An 11864-nucleotide genomic window follows, 5' to 3' on the forward strand; every position below is an offset into this window, starting at 1 on the left:
ACCCTCAGATCCCCCTCTCATGGAAGATCAGGCAGTATACACCACATTCTCTTGAAAGGTCAGGATCCCGGAATTTCAGCGCTGAAAGGGCCCTTAGACAGAATTTAGTTCAAATAGTACTTGGGTAGGAAGGAATCCCCACTATAACAGCCCCAGAAAGTGAGCGAGCATCCAGCCCCGTCTTGAAGAACTGGAGGAGGCATTGGAGGAACACCTTCCTTTTTCAGAGGAAAAGAAAGAGGCCAGGAGAGGGGAAGTCATTTGCTTAAGGTCATAGCATAGCTTAGGGGCAGGGCTAGAAACCAAAATGCGATTTCCTCTCAGTTGCTGGGGTGTTCTTTTTGCCACAGACTCACTTTTACCCACCTAGTTTCTGGGTTCCTACTTTGTTTCTCCTTTTGTCTTTTCTTTTGGCCTGGGCCACTCTATTGAATGAATGAGTGAGTGAGTGACAGACATTTATCAAGCATTTACTGTGTGCTAAGTGTTGGGGATACAAATGCAAAAGGGAAAGAGCCCCTGCCCTCGGAGAGCTTATTTTCTAATGGTGTAGACAACTCCTGTTGGGGAGTGCTCACCAGAAAAGGATACAATCACCCTTTTGGAGAGAGGAGCGGTTTTTGATGCACATGTCTTTGATATATCCCATATGTGCAATATGACACAGCCCAACCAGGCTTTGATGAGACCTGCTCAAGAATGGCATAAGATTCCCCTGCTTAGTGATAGAGCAAGAGTGGCTTTTGTCTTCCTGCCACCTACAGTGGACCCTGTTTGTGACCTGTGATACTAAAACTTTTGGGGGTGGCTAATGACAAGGGTATGTGCAGTTGGGCATGTTTTTGTATGTCTCCTTATTTTAGAAAAGAGACTGGCTGCTATTGGCCAAAAGAGAGCCTTCAAGCCCAGGACCCAGCCAGAATGGTCACACCAGCACCTTCTACATCATCTTCCCATCCAGTTCTCTCACAATGCTTGTCAAGGCAGTGGCCACGTGTGAGCTGCTGCTTCCCAGCTCCTTCCCTCTGCCTCCTGAGGACCCGCCTGAGCACATCCTTAGGAGAGTGGAGGTAAGGGGGCAGGGCTACCAGACAGACCCATGGAAGAGAGGAGAGGAGCAAACAGAGTTTAAGGAAAGGAAAAGGAGGGGGAGACAAAAGATGGATAGAAGCCTGGGCAGGAGAGGAGGTGAATTGGGAACAGGAAGAATAGAATAGCTGCCCATGAAGTGGGCAGCAAAGGAGAGCGTCGGGCAGGCAGAGTTGGACCTGCCCTACAGGTGAAATCTGGTTAAAATGAAGGTAGAACAGACCTTGAAGGAAAGATGTTGCCACAGGGGATGCATTGCAGCTTTGCACCTGTGGCACTGGGGAAAGATGCAGGAAGAAGACAATGCACCGCAAGCAGGCAGCCAATCACAGGGAGACCTTTGGCTTATGTAGACAAATCGCAAATCTCAACTTCCTCTGCACCAGAGAGTAGAAGGAGGGTGGCTTTTGGGGGTGGGGCAAAATGAGGGAGAAGAAAGTGAAGGGTCAGGAGGAGAAGGAAGGGTAGAAGTGAGGAAGAGGGAGAATAAGAAAAGAGGACCAAAAATGATCAAAGTGGGGAGGAAGAGAAAAGGGAGAAGAAAGGATAGATCTAAATCCATATATAGCCATGTTGATTTGTGCGTCTTTGTGCTTCTATATGTCTGCGTCTGTTTCTATGTGTTAGAGACCTGTCTCAATGACCATGTGCATGTCTTCATCTGGGTTCCTATGTTTGCCAAGTGATTCTCTGTGTTCATGTGTTTGTGTCAGGATCTGGGTATTGCTGTATCTATCTGATTCAGCAAGCATGTGTTTCGCCCCAAATATGTGCAAGGCACCGGGCAAAGCCCAAGGGATGCAAAGATGAAAGATTACTTAATTGCTGTGCCCAAGATCCTTACATTCCACTGGGAAAACAGATAATATAATACAAGGTAAAGGGTGAATGAGACAGCAGAGATATGGGCATCCTGCTCCAGAATAATTTGAGAAGGGAGATCAGGGAAGGCTTGGCAAGGAAGGTGATGCTGAAAGTAAATGAGGAGTGGGGGGCAGCTAGGTGGTGCAGTGGATAGAGCACCGGCCCTGGATTCAGGAGGACCTGAGTTCAAATCCGGCCTCAGACACTTGACACTTACTAGCTGTGTGACCCTGGGCAAGTCACTTAACCCCCATTCCCCATCAGGGGAAAAGAAAAGAAAAGAAATGAGGAGGGAACGCACCAACCTGCACAAATAGAAGCAGGAGAAGGAAGGTAATGTTAGCTACAAGTATAGTAAATGAAAAGGAATCATGAGGAATTAGACTGGAAAGGTAGACAAGGTCCAGACCACAGCTTAAATTCTACTCAAATGAGTTTGTGTTTTATCAGAGACTTTAGGAAGCCATGGAAGGTTTCTGACCAAAGGACCATCCAGGCAGACCTGTGCCATAGGGAAACATCTCAGTAGGTTTGTGAAGAATAGTCACAAAGTTGGGGGAGGGAGAGACCCAGATAGACTAATGATACAGGTGAGAACTGGAATGGAGAGAAAGGGAGGGACTGAAGAGATGTCACACGATTAGAATCTGTGAGACTTGACAAGTGGTTGGATTTTGGAAAACAAGGGAAAAGCTGCCTTGGACGGGACTCCAGGCTTTCCAGCTTGGGTGACTGAGAGAATGGTGGTGCCAGGAACAGAGATAGCAAAGTCTAGAAGAGAGGGAGACTTGTCAGGGAAGAGGACTTGGGAGCTGGAGGTGTCAGCTGGACGTCCATCTGGAAACGGCCATCAACAGCTACCATTTGTGGAAGAGATGAGGGCTGCCTTCTTGGGTTTGGGAGTCACTTGGCTCTCTGTGTTTTGCTGTTACCACTTGGGCCATGAGAGTAAGTGGAGACATAAAGTCCTCCAGTTCAAGTTCCAGGCAGATGGAAAATTGGGTGATGGCCACAATTACAGAAATAATGTCATGATTTGAAAAGAGGCTTATGTACATAAGCACATGATGAAAGAACTGAAGAGAATCTGCAATGGTGAAATCATCAGACCAACCAGCCAGACACTGGAATATTTTCTCCCAATGTTTTTCTTATTTACCAAAAAGAAAAGAAAAATGGGCTTAACATTCTCACTTCTGGTAATTCTGCATGATCAATTTTTAAGGAAATCGTAATCTTTAAAAAACACTCCTAGGGGCAGCTAGCTGGCACAGTGGATAAAGCACAGACCCTGGATTCAGGAGGACCTGAGTTCAAATCCGGCCTCAGACACTTGACACTTACTAGCTGTGTGACCCTGGGCAAGTCACTTGACCCCAATTGCCTTACCGAAAAAAAAAAACACTCCTGGAAGTAATTGTCTGGTTTAACAAGGGGCATTGTTCTCACGGAAGTTCAGTCTTTTTACTGTCTGGAGCTTGCCCAAAAACAAAGTGAAAAAAACAAATGAACACAGTCCTCTGAAAAATCAGAATGTCATCTCCACAACCCCAGGCACCCATGCCGCTGGTTTTGGCAAGCTCAAGAAGTTCTTCCATATTCTACCTGGAGACCTCTGGCTTCTTCTGTTTTGTGTTCCTCATAGATCCAGGACCAACCAGTATAATGTCTGATCCATTTGTACAGAGCTGTTTTCTTTATTTCCTTCTCTTTTGGGGGGAAGGGGCAATGAGGGTGAAGTGACTTGCCCAGGGTCACACAGCCAGCAAATGTCAAGTGTCTGAGGTTGAATTTGAACTCAGGTTCTCCTGAATCCAAGGCCAATGCTTTATCCACTGCACCACCTAGCTGCCCCTTCCCTCTCTTTTAATGATCTTTTCACACCATCAAAATGACATTACTTCTAATGGTCCATTGCCCACCATGTTGATCTCTGTCTGATATGCCTTTATGTTGAAGTGTAGGTATGTGTTGGTTGTGTTCTGCCCTTGTGTTACTGGGTCTGTGCAGAATCACATCTCTGAGCAGAAAGGGACCTCAGAGGGGATATAATCTGACCCATATGTGAACAGGAATCCTTTCAGTAACCTCTCTGAAATGTAGGAATGGGGCCTCTGCCTGAGCCTCCAGAGCTCATCACCCCGACCAGGCAGGACATCACACATCACTGGATCTGTCTGCAGGTCTTTGTCTGTCTGCTTCTTTGTTTCTATGCAGGCATATTTGCCTGTTTCTCTGGGGCGATGCAGTCAGGTGGGATGGGGATGAAGACTTTCCTAGTAGTCCCCCTCATAGTCTGCTAACTGGCTTCAAAATGAGATTGTACTGCAGAAGAGAAAACAGACCTGCAGACCATTGACCACCACTACCATTCCCCTTTGCTGATCCCAGAAGACATGGCCTTGTACTTCCTGTCTGCCATCCTGGGGAGGAAGCCTAAAGACAGCTACTCCTCCGCGCCATACCAACCTCAAATTGCGCCGGCTCCAGAGCCCCACATCCTAAACCTGCAGTGGAAATGAGACTGAGACTGGAGGTGGGGAGGGGTGGGCAGACCATTAGGTGGCAGCACTGAGCCCACTCACTCCTGAGGAGGCCAGGCCAGGCCCAGCCCTGAGGATGCAGTCCTGAGACTCTCCCAGCCTTCCTCTGAGGCCAGCAGTTCCTGGCAGAGGATGCTGTGGCAGGAAGACCTGACTGCTCAGGAATGTTGTCCTCATGTATTCCCTGCCTGGGACTCTCTCCCACCTCAAAGGGCCAGAGGACATGCCGTACCCCCCTCCAGCCTGCCTCTCCTGGCACCTGGGACTGTCTCACATTCCAGTGACACACGGCTCTGGGCCAGAGCCGGCGGTAATTCCCTGTGACACATCTCTATCCTCTGTGTTCCACATGATGCTCACACTCCTCACACTTAATGAACCCTGTGACACTCGATGTAACTTCCCAGGACTTTCACTTTCAGAATAACTGCCTTAGTGACTCAGGCTGGGAGTCATTTGGGAGGCCTGTGACATTTCTTACATTCTGTATAACTGTCCTTAGTTCCTATTAACCTTCCCTCAGAAGGTTAAATGAGATAATATTTGTAGAGCACTGGAGGGCATGTACTAGGTCCTTAAAAAATACTTGTTCTTTGCCTCTCTCCTTTCCTCCGTCTCTCTCCTCAGAACACCCTGGACAGCCTAGAGGTCCAGTCTACCTATAATCCCCTGCAGATTAAGGGCCATCTATATGAACACCTGAGAAGCATCTTGTCCAAGCCCCAGGGGCTACTGGCTCCAGGGCACGAGCTCCGCCCCCCCAGACAGGTATGGCCCCCACTGGTCCCAGAAAACCAAAATATAAAGACCTGGAAGCCTTTATGCCAGTCCAGGGGTCCCTCAGCAGCCTCATCCTGAGTCCAGGGTCAGGCTCAAGTGGAGGCAGGGAAGGATCAAGGCCCAGGCCTAGGGGAGGAATTATTCCTGGAAGGAAAGTATCGCATAGCCCTTCCTGGGGTGGGGTAATGAGGAGGAGGCACCCACATATCTGCAGCTTCTCCGGCTGCTCACCCTGAATGTGATGGCTTTCCAAAACTGAAAAGGGGTGGGGCGGGGTGGCCACCAGTCCTCTCAACAGAGGGCAGGGCCTAGAGCTCTGGCCAGACCACAGCCCACCCCCACCCCCCAAGAAGGCAAAGGACTCAGGCCCTGAGAAGAGCACTGAAGTAAGCCAGGCCTGCCATCCCAACCCAGAGCTTTGTGAATGTGTCCCCACGTGGTGGTGAGTGGTGGCACCAAGGACGGTACAAAAGGGAGAGTAGGAAAACAGAGTCAGCAGAAGGGAGGTTATCTTGGGGCCAGCAGATCAGCGGGGCTCTGAATGCTGTGTCGGGGATGGCTTTTCCCTAGGGAAGCACTCCGGGTGTTGGAGTCACTGAGATTACTCAACCGTGTGTGAAGGATGGTTCCCAATGGAGAGGCTCTTAGAATAGGGACCGGATTATAGCATTCAAAACCGGAAAAGGAGTTACCTAAGAGCTCTAGGAGGAGTTCTGTGGAGGGCTCACAGCCTTGTTTTATGTTGTGGGCCCTTTGGCACTCTAGGGAAACCTTTGGGGAAACTCAGAATGATATTCTTAAAATGCATAAAACACCAGGATTACAAAGGAAACTAATTATACTGAAGTGCAGTTATCAGAACATGTGTGTCTGTGTGTGGGGGTGGTTTACTGACACCAGCTTAAGACCTCTGAGCTAGTCCACTACTTCATTATAAAGTCGAGGAAGCTGAGATCCAGAGAAGCCCAAAATCGGACACAGGCATTAAGGAATATAACCAGGTTTGAACCCAGGGCCTCTGACTGCAGGTCCAGTGCTCTTCCACCACAAAAACTGCTTCTCTGCCCAAGTGACAGGTTGAGGACCTGAGCAAGTGGGTCCACCAGGGAAGTGGAAAGAAACAGACCCATGTGGGAAATATGAAGATTGCCTGGCCAACTACAAGAGTTAGAGCTCCCTCTGAGGTCCTAAGACCAGAAGTCTGAGAGGATGGTGGTACTCTGAGCAAGAAGGGGGAGGTCATGAGGGAGAGCAGGTTTGGGAGAGACACATTTCCCTTGCAGTGTCAGCAGGATGGGCAGGGGACGCCTGCGATGTTTGTTTCTCTTGGATTTATTGGTTTAACAAAATTCCTAAGCCCCCCATCTTAGCTCAGCTGAAACCAAGGAAGCGGTTACAGAGGACAGAAAGGGCATCAGGGCACGTCTCGTGCCCGGGCGCTGGTGGTGGCAGGGATCCAGCAGTGGGACAAGATGGAGATGGAAGGAAGCCACAGGTTAGGAGCCAGATGGCTTTGCTGGATCCCCTTCCTGCCTGAACAAGCTACCCCTTGGGGGTAGAGGCCTGTACCCCCTCGGGCCTAGGGTAGGTATTTAGTGGCACCAGGTCAAGATAAGGTCGGCCTGCATGACAAGAAGCTCCCACCCCACCCAGGGAGCCTGCTCCTCCACACCCCAGGATGGCATTGCTTCCTCTTTTTGCAGGTTGGAAGACTGCACCCAAACCGAGCCCGAGCTACAGTGTCCCCTCTGCCCCTGGTGCCAACCCTGGCTCCCTCGAGGGCCCAAAAGATGCCAGCAGCTAAAAAGGCATCCTTGGAGCCAGCACTGTTGCTTTCAGATGATGAACAATTTTTCTGAGAGATTCAGATTACCTCAGCCCCACTCATGGCAAAACCCCCAAAGGATCTGGGCAAGCGTGTGCCCAGGCCCACCCATCCTTCTCCCACACAAAGACTTGTATATGTGTCTAACTCTCATGTACTAGAGGTGGGGGGGGGGCAGAATCTGTGCTTCTGTCCCACTCTGTATTCAGGATGTTAGCTCAGGGCTAGGATTGTGTCAGTAGCTAGAAGTGACAGGGACCTCTCCTGGCAGGACCCCGTGTCACCCCAGCAGTGCCAAGGAATGCACTTGATGGCAATAGGGCTCAGTTCAACAATAACCTTGTCACTATTCCAAGTTTTCTCTTCCCATTGAATAAAAAGCACCTGTTCCCACTTGGAGCCTCGATGTGTGGACGAGTGGGTTGGATTTGGGACGCCGGGCCTTGAAGGACAGAAATTCAGTTTACAGAAGCCAGGCAGAGGGGGCGGCCCCATCAGATGTCAGAGGGCTGGCCCAGCCAGAGCCATGTTACAGGGCTTGGTTAGATCCTGCCACTGCGGGCAGGACACTAAGAACCGGAATTTTGTTCCCAGACTCTAGTATTCTGGAGTGGATTCCAGCCCACAGGCAGAGGGAAGGGAGAGGTGACCTTTCACCTGTGACATACAGGAATCCCAAAGGGGTAAGACAGCCTTTCTGAAACCCCATCTCCTCCTGCCCTGCCCTGTATCACAATGGCCCAGCCTCCAGCTCGGGCTTCCCTCCCACAAGCCCTCTCTCCTGCCCTCCACAGTTTTCACTGCTTAATCCTCAAACAGCTGGGTCCTACTTCCTGCTTATTCATGCAGACATAGCCATTCAGAGCTCTCTCTGGCCCCAAATCATTTTAATGAGTTTGAGTGTCCTGGCATAGAGCAGCCCAGGGTTGGGAGATGAGACTGGGTCCAGACCACCCCCAGCCCACACCTTCCCCCACAACTAGTCAGGGGTCATAGCAGGGTTCGGCCCCAACTTGGGCCTCTTTCCCCGGCCCCTGACCTGCTCCAGATGCCGTCACTTAGACCCAAGCCCTGTCACTCGGCCACAAATTCTGGTTCTTTGCTAATCCCCGGCAATCCCGAGCCTCTGCTTCTCTGGTACCACGTACCACGAACCTTGCTTCACTGGTACCACGTACCCCCCATTTAGGCCAGCCCTCTGTCCTGAGGGATCGCTCCCCTCTCCAGTTCATACAGATGTCCTCTGAGCACCAATTTAGGCCCTCCAGCCCCCAACTAGGACTTTTTCACATGGGTCCTTCTGATCTCATCCCGGTCCTGGCTTGAGATCCACCTTCAGGCACGCCCTGGCCCCAGCCCTTGGCGGCAGCGCCCTTGAAGACCCTGCTGTATAGCGGGAGTCCTGGGCTGCCGCTGGGGAGCAGCTGGGGTTTGGGGGGTGGGATGGGTTTGAGGTTCCTTGGAGGAGGCACAGCATAGTCATCTGTGTCGGGATTATAGGGAAGCTCGTAGCCCTCATCCTGCCCCCGAGCTCGCTGGCACCAGGCATCCTTGGGTTCCTGGGGCTTGTCATAAAGGCCTGCAGGTGGGGCTGGGCTCTGGCCCTCAGGCTCATCATAAATGGGCTCCTTCTTGGCTCCTCCTAGCTTTGTATCTTTAAGCTGCTGCTGCACTTGTTCATACAAGCCCCAGTAGAGCTGGACACCGGTCCCATGTCCCGTCCTCTGGCCTGAACTGTCTATGGGATCTGAGTACAGGGCATCAGGAGAGGGAGGAGGCAGGGGCCGAAGGGCGTCCAAGGGCTCTGAGTACAGGGCGGGGCCATCAGCTTGGGAATCTTCCGGGCTGCGGGGCGCGGCGGGCACCTTCCCAGCCCCTGCTGTCCCAGCCTCGGACGAGCCAGGGCACTGCTGATCCTGGCCTGGGCCGGGGCTGCTGCCGATGCCAACTTGAGCCTTTTGCCTTTGGATGGCGGCCTCCACAGCCTGGAAGATGTCATTCCCCTGTGAGGTCTGGAAAGTGAAGGTCCCAGGGCCCGAGGGACACCTCCTTCCAGCCTCGAAGGAGAACATGGCCTGGAGGCAGAGGGAGAAAGAGAAACGTGAGCCCATCGCTGGCAGACTGTGTGGATGGTCCTCCCAGCCCCTCATCCTACAGGCCAGGAAGCAGGAGGGAAGAGTCTGACCCGCAGTCTCACTAGCAACAGAGGCAGCTCTTCCTGCTGTGCATGGGTCTGAGGGGAGCCACTGGGGGCTCACAGGAGGACCCTTCACCCCTCCCCTCCTCTCCCCTCCCCTCCATACAATCTCTGCTGTCTTCCTGTAACTGGGAGCTCTGCCCCAGCCCAGCCCCTTACCCGATCCCGGCCATAGCGACGGAGAAGAGTGTAGGACCAGGAGAGCAGGGGCTCCTTCTTCTGACCCTGCCCCCCCAGCGCCAGGAGACTCAGCCCATTGTCCTCCACCCTGAGCACATAGTGTCCCTGCAACCCGCAATGCTCAGACGCCTCTGTTTTCTGTATTGTCACCCAGAACTCGGACCCTGGGGAGAAATTAAGGGTCAAACAGGCACGTTCCCACATGGAGAGGGGGAAAGACACATCTGGGTCCTGCCAGGGATCCAGACCCCCACCCCCCAATCCTCCAGGTGCCCCTCAGCCCCATGTAGGCCGGTGTAATCCCTATTCCAAATCCATGGGATGTCCTCCCTTCCATGTTCCCCTGGCTCTCCCTCTCCCCATTCCTTTCTCCTTTCACCCCTTACCTTGCCCATGGGGGCTGTACAAGGAGTTCTCCTGCATCTCTATCGAGGAGGGCCCGGAAGAGCCCTCTCCGGGAGCCAGAGACCAGCAGCCTTTCTGCAGGGGAGAAAGTATCAGTGATCCTGTAATCCAACCACAGTGCTCTCCACCTGGGCTCTGAGCCCAATAAAGGGGGACAGGGCACTGACCCTGACTCTTGCCCCTATCACTAAATGGACAGCACCCCTGCTCACTCTACCCTCTCACCGGAAAGGCAGTCTGGCAGAGTATCTGCACCCAGGCCACGCTGGCAGGGCCCTCGGCCGCCAGGAGGTGAGACCGCTGAGCAGTGTCCAGTCGGAAAGCTGAGGTGCCAGGTACCGGGGGACTGTCTAAGGCCACAGGGGCCACGCTCACACAATCTGACAAGCGAATCACTCGGCAGTCTAGGCGTCGAGAGCCTCCCCACCCGCTGCCAGAGCCTGACCCTTTGTGCTCAAAGAACTCCAGCCGGGCCACGCCATTGGGGCTGGAAGGGTACAACACTGCCCAGGTCTTCTTCCACTTCTATAATGGGGAGAAAGGGAGAAAATACTTTGAGAAGATATTTGAGTAGGGGAGAACATGAGGAAGATACTGAGAAGGGACATGGGAAATGGGAGCTTTATTTGAACAGGGATGCCCCAGACTTCCTCAACTTCTGGAACAAGGGTGAGCAGAGGTCAAGAAAGAAAGACAGATGATAGATAGATAGATAGATAGATAGATAGATAGATAGATAGATAGATAGATAGATAGATAGATAGATAGATCATTGAGAGGAAGAGATTCAAGGAAATGCTACAAGAAAGCCCAGGGAAAGAAGAGACATGAAAAGACTGTATGAGAGGGAAGATATGGGAAAATATGGGACACGCAAAAGGACTGGCTCTCTCTATAAAACAAGAGCCTTATCTTCCTAGCCGTCTTTTGGAGAGAGGCAGGGGAGATGTGGGGAAGCCCTGGTGAGATATGTGGAAGACTAGGAAATGAGAGATAAATGAAGGGGCAAGAGGAGGTGGACATACGGGCTAGGCAAGGCGACCTTGAGAAGGGAAGGGGACCCCATACAAAATAGTCCAGCCCCTCTTCTGGCGAGGAAAGGGAGAAGGGGGCTCGGAGGATGTGGGACAATGAGAGGGAACGTGGCTGGGACAGCCCAGGTCCCCAACTTCAGAGGCAAGCTACTGTAGGAGGGAGGCCGCCCCGCAAAGACCCCAGCCCTGGGGCCCTCTCCCACCCCGCAACCCTTAGAGAGGAGGGGTTTCCTAAAGGAGGCGGAGCTCCCTGGTTGGGGTGGGCGTATTTCCGTCCGGCAGAGGTCGGAGGAAGCTTGGAGGGGCTGGGACTTCCTCCGGAGTTTGGGGAGAAACTTCTCCCAGACTGACCCGGGGCCTCGCTCCTCTTCTCCCTCCCCCCCCCCACCTCTGACCGCCCCGGGGGCTCTCACCGGCCACCCCCCCAGACCGCTGCCCCGCGCTCCCAGCCCCTGCAGCCACCTTGGCCCCGAAGCGCTGACTCTGAACGAAGAGTGGTCCCTCCATGGCAGCCCCGTCCATGGCGGCGCCGTCCATGGCCCCAGGCGCCTCCGGCCGCTTCCTGGCGCTGCGGGGCGGGGCGGGGCGGGGCCCGAGGGGGCGGGGCCTGGGGGCGGGATCACCGCCAAACACCCCCCCCCCCGGAACCCCTTCCTCCCATCCCCGAGCTGCCGGCGCGCGACGTCCGGGATTCCAGCGGGACGCGATGAGACAGGGACTGGACAGGAGCTACAGGCGCGGCCAACATTCCTGCGGCCAGCCCCGACGCCTGAAATGGAAAGAAGTGGGAGGGCTCAGGAAACCCACCCTCCTCCCCCACATACGCTCACGCTCACACTCACACTCAGCACACTCAGCCTCCTCTTCCCGTTCGGCCCCAGCAAAACAAGCACGCAAACCTTAGGTGCCTACTGGATGCAAAGCTCCGGGCCCCCTCGCTACTGCAT

The 11864-nt window shown here is 53.2% G+C and overlaps 2 protein-coding genes across 2 annotated transcripts in view; one reads left to right on the forward strand and one right to left on the reverse strand.

Moving 5' to 3' along the window:
• Nucleotides 1-7417, forward strand: part of LOC122732425 (meiosis 1 associated protein) — a 109367-nt gene extending 101950 nt beyond the window's left edge. The window contains exons 7-9 of the mRNA XM_043972558.1: nt 864-1070; nt 5124-5264; nt 6980-7417. Coding sequence (XP_043828493.1) covers nt 864-1070; nt 5124-5264; nt 6980-7135 — 504 coding nt within the window. The 3' untranslated portion in view covers nt 7136-7417. The remainder of the gene's footprint in view (nt 1-863; nt 1071-5123; nt 5265-6979) is intronic.
• A 556-nt stretch (nt 7418-7973) lies between these two features.
• On the reverse strand, nt 7974-11500 carry DOK1 (docking protein 1). The gene is made up of 5 exons (XM_043971277.1): nt 11380-11500; nt 10109-10408; nt 9865-9958; nt 9458-9642; nt 7974-9176 (listed from the first exon to the last, which is right to left on the reverse strand). Exons 1-5 carry the CDS (start codon nt 11452-11454, stop codon nt 8388-8390), a joined length of 1443 nt encoding a protein of 480 aa, XP_043827212.1. The 5' UTR covers nt 11455-11500; the 3' UTR covers nt 7974-8387.
• Between the last annotated feature and the right edge of the window lie 364 nt (nt 11501-11864).

This window comes from Dromiciops gliroides, chromosome 6 (assembly GCF_019393635.1).
Source record: "Dromiciops gliroides isolate mDroGli1 chromosome 6, mDroGli1.pri, whole genome shotgun sequence".
NCBI classification, from domain to species: domain Eukaryota; kingdom Metazoa; phylum Chordata; class Mammalia; order Microbiotheria; family Microbiotheriidae; genus Dromiciops; species Dromiciops gliroides.

What these genes read in the sequence shown, in the direction of transcription:
- DOK1 (XM_043971277.1), bottom strand. Translation starts at nt 11,454, where the DNA reads ATGGACGGCGCCGCCATGGACGGGGCTGCCATGGAGGGACCACTCTTC. An exon ending in GTCAGCGCTTCGGGGCCAAG is followed by an intron (nt 10,409 to 11,379) that starts GTGGCTGCAGGG and finishes TCCCCATTATAG; the next exon opens with AAGTGGAAGAAGACCTGGGC. An exon ending in TCTGCCAGACTGCCTTTCCG is followed by an intron (nt 9,959 to 10,108) that starts GTGAGAGGGTAG and finishes TCTCCCCTGCAG; the next exon opens with AAAGGCTGCTGGTCTCTGGC.